Raw genomic sequence first — 9,011 nt, 5'->3', positions numbered from 1 at the left:
TCAGAAGCGTGGGTTGGCCGGGCCAACACCATCGTGTTCTCAAACCACCTTATCCTTAACAGCTCCATTGCGTTGTTGTCGGCCTTAGCACTCGTGTAACTCAAAGCAACCGCCACCAGAGGTTGCAGCACCCAAGAGAGGTAGCGTGGGGTTTCTGCTGTTACTGCTTTTAGTTCAGTTGTGCGGTGGAAGAGGATTCTTGGACATTGGTGCCCATAATTTCATCAAATTCACTTAATTTGGGTTTTTTTTTCTCTGTTTTCAGGCTCAAACTGACAAAGCCCTTTGGGATTAAGCCCTTTTTAGTCTTTCCCTGGGGTTTACTGTACATAGACTTCATTGGAAGCATGGGTACGTGCAACCCAGTGACACACAAGCACAAGTGTACAAGTGTGACAGTGCTCTTTCCCTCATTGTGCAAGACATTCACTGAAAGCTGCTATTTTCATTCACCTTGTAATTGTCCCTTAGGTTTTTTTCTACGTTTCCTTTTTTACATGTGGGGTATCCACCATGTGTTAAATATGCAATAAATTGTTTACAGGATGCTCTTGTGAAGGGTAGTCCTTTGTAAAGCTGTACAGACTTTGCAGTTTAAGCACAATGTGCACACGTTAGTTTTATATACAGCCAGACATGACTTTTTGCAGCGGGAAAGGTTCTACTATGTTTCTATACAAAGTAAATGGCTCAACGTTTGTTTGTGCTTCATGTAAAGCTGCTTTATAAGACTGTAAAATAAACTTTTCTATCTTAAGACGGACACGGGGCGTCTTCGTTCTTCCCCTCGGTACCTTCTGCCCTGGGCATGGTCACAGGTGAGCCCCCGTGAGCTGCTGTCTTACTGGGATGGAGATGGCTCCTTTTAGAGCATCCCAGAAGGGTTTAATTGTAATGAAGGTGGAAAGCATGGAAATGGGTTTTTGAGTGTTAAAGAGTTTGGTGGCTTGAGGTGCCTGCAGGAAACCTGGAGAGGGGCTTTGGGCAAGGGCCTGTTGGGACAGGCCAAGGGGAATGGCTTTAACCTGCCCGAGGGGAGACTGAGATGAGCTCTTAGGCAGAAGCTCTTCCCTGTGAGGGTGCTGAGGCGCTGGCACAGGGTGCCCAGAGAAGCTGTGGCTGCCCCATCCCTGGCAGTGCTCAAGGCCAGGTTGGACACAGGGGCTTGGAGCAAGCTGCTCCAGTGGAAGGGGTCCCTGCCCGTGGCAGGGGTTGGAGCTGGAGGAGCTTTGAGGTCCCTTCCAACACAAACCAGGCCGGGATTCTCCTGAATTCATCTCACTGAGTTTCTGTGATATTTAATATATATATTTAATAAATATATTTATATAGTATGTATTAATATTTATTAATAGATTTAATATATATCTAAATACCACTTTATAATTGACTAAAAACATCCAAACAAAGATGAGAGGCTGAGGTTGCCTCTAACATGCACGAAGGGCACTGCTCTCAATTCCTATTTTCAGTTAACACCATGCAATTCCTATCAGAATTCCCACAGAAATATTGGGATCGAGGTCCCCTCTGCCTCAGCCACCCCATGCCTGACATGATGCTTCCCACCTTGATGCAGAAGGTGGTCAATGGGAAGCTGGCTGTGAATGGGACCAGGATGCCACCTTTGAGTTGGCCAGGGCTGATTTTGCCTCTCCCAGCTCCTTGGGTGAAAACCCCCATTTTCAGTTACTTAGCAGTTAGTTAAAAACATGGGAATTGGAAGTAGAAGTGGATTGGGATGCGTTGTCTTGGTGATGGATTGCAGTGTTTGCTGCTCAGTTTGTGGTGCAAGGCCCCATCTGCCTGGAGTGACTGATAACTCCCCTGCACACCGTGCACCTCCGGAATGCTGAACACCCTCTTCTGTCCCCTCATCTCCCCCAGGCCCAGCAGGAGCTGTTCAAATGCCAAGTGCTCCCTGTCTCAGCCCGTTAACCGAGGTGGAGGTTTGCAATGGTGGAGGGCAGATGTTGAAAGACACCGTGGAAGCCGGGTCTTCAGGACAGTCAATGCCCTAAGAGCATCTCTCGGAGGAGCTCGGAGGATGCCTGCGATGGAGCATCTTGTGCCATGGTAATAACCACCCTCTCTGTGCTCAGTGCAGGTCCCTCTGCACTCACCAGCACAGATGGGTCCTGCGCATCTCCTGCATCCACCCACGGGGCAGAGGAGTTGCTGCTCCTTTTGAGGTGTCACCACTTTGGACCAGGGAGCTGGTGGCTCCCTGTGCTATGAATACATCGCAACAAGGTGATGTCTTCTGGTGTGGGTAGAAACAAGAGTCGTGGCTTGGCCTTGAGCACTTGGGGTTCCGCTCTTGCCCTTGCCATGGGCTGGTACCAGGTTGTGCTCTTGGTGGTGGTGAAGAGGAGGTGTCTCTGGCGTTGGTCTGGTTTGGTTTTCCCTCCAAAGCAAGGCTGAACGAAGGATGTTTTCTGGTGGGCAGCTCCTTTGCTTGCTGTAAATGTAATGTAAATGATGTCAGTGGGGCACAGACACGTTCCCTGGGCCCAGGGTGCCTGTTTGTGAGTGAGAGCTTGGCTGGACCTTTCTGGGGGTGAAAAGAGGCTTCGAGGATGCTCAGGAAGGAGCTTGTGGCCTCTTGAGGCCGAGGACGCTGCGAGGACTTGGGGCTGCTCATCCCATGGCAGTGCCATGAGGGACCCCATCCTGCTCCCCCGGGCGCTCCAGTATCCACTATTCCAACCGGGAAGCATCTGTGAGGTCTTATTTCTGCAAAGCCCATTACTGGGAAGGGAAAACAAAAAGCAAATCCAAATGGCATCGCTCGGGTGGGGAATAGAAACCCCTTAATTTGGTCATAAAGAAGCCTCTTGGTTGCAATCCCATCCTTATCCCAAGTCCTCCCAGGGCTTGGCTGGATCCTGTTAAATGCCTCGGTATTCCAGTGTGGCTTTTTTGTTTTCCCTGGGCTGTGCTGGAACAATGAAATGTCAGCAGGAGCAGCAGGCGGTAAAAGCCACTTCCCTTTGGGATGGGAAATGGGAATGGCTGTGGGTGCTTAACCCGGGATGAGCTGCGGAAAGGGATTAAATACTGACAGTGAGTGCTGCTCGCTGTGATGCACTGGCTTGTGTGGAGCCGTGCGCATGCAGGGCAGCGCCTGGAGCTCCAGGGAATGATGAGGATGAGGGGGTGAGGAAGCACTTCCCAACTGTAGGTTTACACTGGGAGCTGGGTTCCTGCACTGAGGATGCTGGGGGTGATGCTCCCTGTGGAATCCCAGTGCTCCAGCGAGGGTTTGGCTCCTCCTCAGCACCCACTTCCCTCCCCGTTGGTTTTCCAGAGCTGCTTCTCCACCCTTCCTGCAGCATCATCCCTGCTCCCTGCTGCCAAACCCCAGAACGTGATGGTACCGTCAGCGCTGGCGCCTTCCCCATCTCGTGCCCCATGGGCAGAACCTGTCGGTGCACTCATTCTGTAATTAAAAGCATTAATTAAGGCAGCTGGAGCCAGGAATGTCGCAGGAGCTGGGATGTGCCAGCGGCCAGGACCGGCTCCATGCAGGACTGAGGGTCCTGGGGAGGTGGGGGGGGATTTTGACCAGATTCCCCTTTATCCATGAGGCTGGGCCACGTCTGTGCTCCTCACATCGTTTTCCAGATGTGGGGGTATCCACCGGGAGGGGAGGAGATGCTGGAGCAAAGCTGGAGCTGCTCCACGGTCCCTTCCCAGGTTGGACACAGGGGCTTGGAGCAAGCTGCTCCAGTGGAAGGGGTCCTGCCCGTGGCAGGGGTTGGAGCTGGAGGAGCTTTGGGGTCCTTTGAACCCAAGCCATTCCACGGTTCTATCCCAGCGGATCAGTGCAGCCCGAAGGAGCCTGCTCTCCCTTCCTCACAGAGGGCACCTCCTCAGGGCAGCCGCGCTCATCCCTTCCCTCCTGGGCTGGTTCCCCCCTGTGGAGCCACCACGTCCCTTCCATGGCCCCATCCATGGGCATTCCCAGGCAGCCTCCGGAGCCGCTGCCGGGAGCTGCGGCGGGAGCAGTGGTTGATGTTTAACTGCGCCCTACCCTGCAGGTTTAATTGGCCTCAGTTAATTCCTCCCTGTGCTCTCCAAGCTCTATGCATCACCTCCAACCCCCCCCCGTGTCCGGCTCCCGCAGCGCAGCTCATGGAAGCCATGGAACCAACCGGGTTGGAAAGGAGCATGGACCCCATCAGGGCCATCCCTTACCCCAGCCCTGAGGCCTCGTCCCCACGCTGTGCGAGCACTTGCAGGGCCGGTGACTGCAGCCCTGCCCTGGGCAGCCTGTTCCAGTGCCTGCCCAGCACCCATGGGTGCCCATGGAGGACAAAGGCTCCCGCTGCACCCTCTGCTGCCCTTCAGCAGGGGCACCTTGGCAACGGGCGTTGGCACAGCCACAGTGCAAACACCCGCAAGGGGCAATCCCCAAGGTGACAGCCGCGGAACGGGAATGCGAGGGTTTGATTGTGCGGCTCCGGGCTGGGTTTTCCCAACGGAAGGGATTGAGCCGTCTGTAAAGGTGGGGGGGGGGGTGAGCTGGGGCTGCTCCGAATGGAGCCAAGCAGCAATTCCAGGCCTTGTGCTCATCGGCACGAAGCGGAGCTGAGCTCCTGTTGTGTGGAAGCGCAGAACATCCATGGATGACCCTGGGCTTGCACGACGAGTTCCCAAGCCCCTGCCTTGGGGGATGCGGACGCCACCGCTCCTCAGGTCCACCGGGAGCTGGCCACTGGGTCAGCCTCCCACATGGAGCAATGGGCTCAATCCCAGCCCTGGGCATCCCCCGTGGTGGGAACTGCGCCCAGAAGGGGCTTGTGGATCCCTGGAAGCCGCTAATCCGGTGGGAAGCCGGCAGGGGAGGGTTAACGCGCTCACACCAGAAACTGCTGTGAGTTGTGATTAGAATGCAGGGCAGCGCAGTGCGCTCGCCAGCCCGGATTCCAACCGGCCCCATTGCTTCTCCCTGCGAGCAGCACATTCCGCTTGGCTCCGGGAGCTGCTGAATAAAACAGGAGCAGCACCCACGGCCCCGGCTCTGCTCCGCTCTTGTGCAACGCGTTACCAACGGCTGCACCCGCACAGCGGGGAGGGGAAGGGCAAATGCGCTGGGTTTGCAAGCGGGTGGCTCCTGCTCCGTGGTACCCAAGGGGACCCCATGGCCCGTGGCTGGGGTCATCCGTGCATCCATCATCAGTGCATCCAGACTGAGGACTCTTTGGGAGCACCAGCGGGAGGGTTTTAACTCCCTCCGCGGGGGCAGCTGAGCAGGTCCGGGGTGAGCCCGGGTGCTGAAGCAGCGGGGCCTGTGCGGTGAGGATGCGCAGGGCGCTCTGGAGTTAATGTCTTCCCCGGCCCTATCCCACTTCCTCGCAGCCCGGCTCAAGCTGATCCCGAGCACGACCCGCGAGCGCTTGGCCGCGGCCGTTTCCGGTTTTGTTTTGTTGCCTTTTTCCTGTTCCACTCCGAGAGGAGCCAGAATTCAGTCGCTCCTCATCTGGGATCGCAGCCGGGGCCGCCGGCCTCGTCCTGCCCCGCTCCCGGGATCATCCCAGCGGGAGCCGGCAGAGCCTCCCTGCCCCGATCCCGCCCCGATCCCGCCCTGATCCCGAGCACACCCGGGCCATGTGGAATGTGTTTGTACACAGATGAGTAATAACAGTCGCCCGGAGCCAGCGCCAGGGATAAGGCAGCATCCGACCCAGCCCCGCTCCCGGCGGCGGGGCCGTAAGTACCGCCCGCTCCGCTCTTCCCCCTCGCTCCTGCTGCTTTCCCTCGCTGGGGGCGATTCCTCCCCTAGGGGAAGGTGGCGGTGGGAAGGAGCTGCGTGTGGATGGGGCCGTGCTTTCTGCTCCCTGCCCACCAGCAGCTCGTGGCTGCGCCGCTTGCTCGCAGTTGATGGAAGTTCCACCCAGGAGTGGTTTGGGATTGGGATGAGGAGCTGGGAGGGGGGGGCAAGGAGCTCAAACCCGTGCCCGAGCCGCACTGGGTTCGGACAGCCTCAAACCCATGCGTGAGCCCGGAGCTGCTCGCCCCAGCCCTGAGCAGACACCGGCAGCCGCCCGCAGCAGCAGCAGCTCCCACAAAGCCGCTGTTGTTCTGCTGGGAGAGGTCTTGGCACGTCCCGTTCCCGAGTGCTCGGAGGGGCCGGGCTGCTCGTTCCCAGCCCTTTCCCTGCCCCGCCGTGAGGAGCAGTGAATCGTTAACTGCTCGGTGCTGTCCCTGCCATTAAAAGTCAGCGGCTGGTGCTGGCACGGGAGCGGTGCCATGGGCAGGCGGTGCCATGGGGCTGAGTGAAGCTAAGCCCATGGAGGGGCAGTGATGGAGTGACGGGGGATGTGTCAAGGCTCCTTTCATCAGGGACAAACCACAGCCTTTAATGGTGACAGGAAACCTGGAGAGGGGCTTTGGGCAAGGGCCTGTAGGGACAGGCCAAGGGGAATGGCTTTAACCTGCCAGAGGGGAGACTGAGATGAGCTCTTAGGCAGAAGCTCTTCCCTGTGAGGGTGCTGAGGCGCTGGCACAGGGTGCCCAGAGAAGCTGTGGCTGCCCCATCCCTGGCAGTGCTCAAGGCCAGGTTGGACACAGGGGCTTGGAGCAAGCTGCTCCAGTGGAAGGGGTCCCTGCCTGTGGCAGGGGTTGGAGCTGGAGGAGCTTTAGGGTCCCTTCAGCACAACCCAGGGTGGGATCGCGTGAGGAGGAGGCAGGGGATGAGGATGAGGAGGATGAGGATGGGGCAGGGGGGTGCTCGCAGCCACCCCGCGGCTCTGACGTGGCCCCGTCCTCACCCCGCGGTGGAAGGGCTCGTCCGGAGGCGGGCCCGTGGGTGCGCCCGGCGCCGGTGACTCAGAGCCCTCCGCACCTCTGCGGGGCCGCACACAGGGACCGGCCCCGGCTCGTCCGGTTGTGCCGGCCGCGGGGCTCCGTGCAGGGCTCGCTGCAAGCTCCCGGCCTGAGCGCTGTTACCGGGGCGCCCCGCGCTGCCTCCCCGGGGACAGGCAAAGGCAGAGCGGTGCCGGCTGCCCCGGGCCTCTGGAGCCTGCGAACACCGCCAGCAGCTCCCAATCCCTGCCCTCGCTCCCTGCCCTCACTCCCTGCCCTCACCCACTGCCCTCACTCCCTGCCTCCATTCCTTGCCTTCACTCCCTGCCCTCACCCCCTGCCCTCACCCACTGCTTTCATTCCCCACCCTGACTTTCTCCATTCATTCCTCACTCCCACTCCCTGCCCTCGCTCCCTCTGTCCCAAGGAAGCCCCCGCAGCATCCCCATCCCCATTCCCCCATGGACAGGAGTGGGAATAGCGCAGGGGCCGCAGGCTCCGCACTGGGGCAGCTCCCGCACACTCCAACAGCCGCCGGGAAGGTCCCGATTTAAGTCTTAATCTTTAACCAAAGCGGCTCCAGCTTCGCTTTAGGTCGGGTTTTAGCTCCGCTGCCTCGTTAATCTTTCCCCTCCCGTAGCCGCCCCCAGCCACCTCCCTCTCCCCGGGCGCTCCCATGCAGGAGCCTGCGGGGCTTTGCCCCTGTTTGCTCTGGAGCTGCGCGGACACGCAGGGCACGGGCAGGAGGAAGAGCAGGGGGAGACAAAGGGTAACGGCAGGGCCCGGGAAAGGGCAGCAATGGGGCTGCGGTGGGACCAGCAGCAAGGGCCACGGGTGCTGGAGGGGGAATCACGGCACGTCCCGGGGCGAAGGTGCGGGATGGCGGCAGGGAATCACCCAGGGGGGGCTCCTTCCCATGGACTGGAGGGTTGCAGGGAGCCGGGAATGCTGTGCTGGGCAGGAGGGGGCAGGACATCCTCCTTATGCCACCTTTATTTCACAGCCCCGAGGTGGAGGCACAGGGGGGAGAGGTGGCACCACCATCAGCAGGTAAGGGATGGAGACGTGGGGCTGGAGGAGCTGCGCCATGGTGATGGGATGTTCAATGGGGAGCTTCCCAGAGGGGACCTGCAGCCCCCAAACCCATGTGCAGGGCGTTCTGGGTGACCTCGAGGTGCTCCAGGATGTGGGCGCTGATGGGGTGATAACAGGGATTCCAGTCCCTCTGGGTGGTGGACATAGGGGCATGCTGCCTTTTCTCCCCCTGCCCCTTTTGGATACAGGATGCCATCTCCTCTCCCCATGCCATGGGATCCCTGCAGGAAGCATTTGCCACGTGTGGGTTTGGGATCTCCCAATGGAACACAGTGCTGCATCCCCACTGATGCTTGTCTCCCCCAGGCCACCCATCCTGAGCCCAGAGAGCATCACTTCAGCCATCTCCATCCCATCGCCTCCCCGGTGGGGTGTGAGATGGGTTCAGGCAGGATGTGAGGCACCTCCAGGGCTCTCCACAGGGAAGCTGAGCCGAAAGCAGCCCTTGGAGCTGGATCCTCAACCCACACGATGCTGAGCATCAAGTTACCCCGGCTGCTCAGCATCAACCAAGTGCCTAAGGTCAGAGAGGAGCTTTCCTTCCCCAAGCCTGAGGTTTGGGAGGGTTTTTGTTGGGGGGGGGGGGATAAGTGGGAGCAGCGTGTTCGGTGTCCATACCCCTTGGGAAGGGCTCAGTCCCTCCATGGGGGACCCAGTTCTGTCCTTGCAGCAGGGCCCGGGTCTCCATCCTTTCGGCACCCTTAAACCTTCTCCTCCAATGCCCCCCTCCCCGTGCCCTGCAGGGGTACCAGGAGCAGGGCATCCTCTTTGGGTATCGCCCGCCCCGGAGCTCGGCAGCTGACTGCCTCCTCAGCGTCTTCCAGATGACGAATGAGACGCTCAACATCTGGACACACTTTGTGCCTGCCTGGTGGGTACCATCCCCTGGGGCTTCAGCATCCACGGCAGGAGGGGGTGGTCTCCATGGGGAGACAAAGGAGCAGGGATGGGGACCCCCGTGGGTGCGATGCTGTTCTCTGTCCCGTAGGTACTTTGTGTGGACCCTGGTGGGGCGGCTGCAGGGCCCAGGGGGCCGGGAGGACCCCAATGCCTGGCCCCTCCTCGCCTACCTCCTGACCTGCTGCATCTACCCCTTGGCCTCCAGC

At 59.4% G+C, this 9,011-nt stretch overlaps 1 protein-coding gene across 1 annotated transcript in view; it reads left to right on the top strand.

The window, feature by feature from the left end:
- Positions 1 to 5,574: 5,574 nt before the first annotated feature.
- Positions 5,575 to 9,011, top strand: part of PAQR5 (progestin and adipoQ receptor family member 5) — a 10,729-nt gene continuing 7,292 nt past the window's right edge. The window contains exons 1-5 of the mRNA XM_057404638.1: positions 5,575 to 5,715; positions 7,814 to 7,860; positions 8,212 to 8,427; positions 8,649 to 8,776; positions 8,894 to 9,011. The exon at positions 8,894 to 9,011 is cut by the window's right edge and continues 88 nt beyond it. Of these exons, the coding sequence (XP_057260621.1) occupies positions 8,377 to 8,427; positions 8,649 to 8,776; positions 8,894 to 9,011 (297 nt within the window). The 5' untranslated portion in view covers positions 5,575 to 5,715; positions 7,814 to 7,860; positions 8,212 to 8,376. The remainder of the gene's footprint in view (positions 5,716 to 7,813; positions 7,861 to 8,211; positions 8,428 to 8,648; positions 8,777 to 8,893) is intronic.

The sequence above is a fragment of the Pezoporus wallicus genome, unplaced genomic scaffold, assembly GCF_028554395.1.
Source record: "Pezoporus wallicus isolate ANWC-B61680 ecotype Strahan unplaced genomic scaffold, APGP_CSIRO_Pwel_v1 contig_14712, whole genome shotgun sequence".
Lineage (NCBI taxonomy): Eukaryota > Metazoa > Chordata > Aves > Psittaciformes > Psittacidae > Pezoporus > Pezoporus wallicus.
Note: the sequence above shows the minus strand (reverse complement) of the source record. Positions and strands in the feature narration are given on the sequence as shown.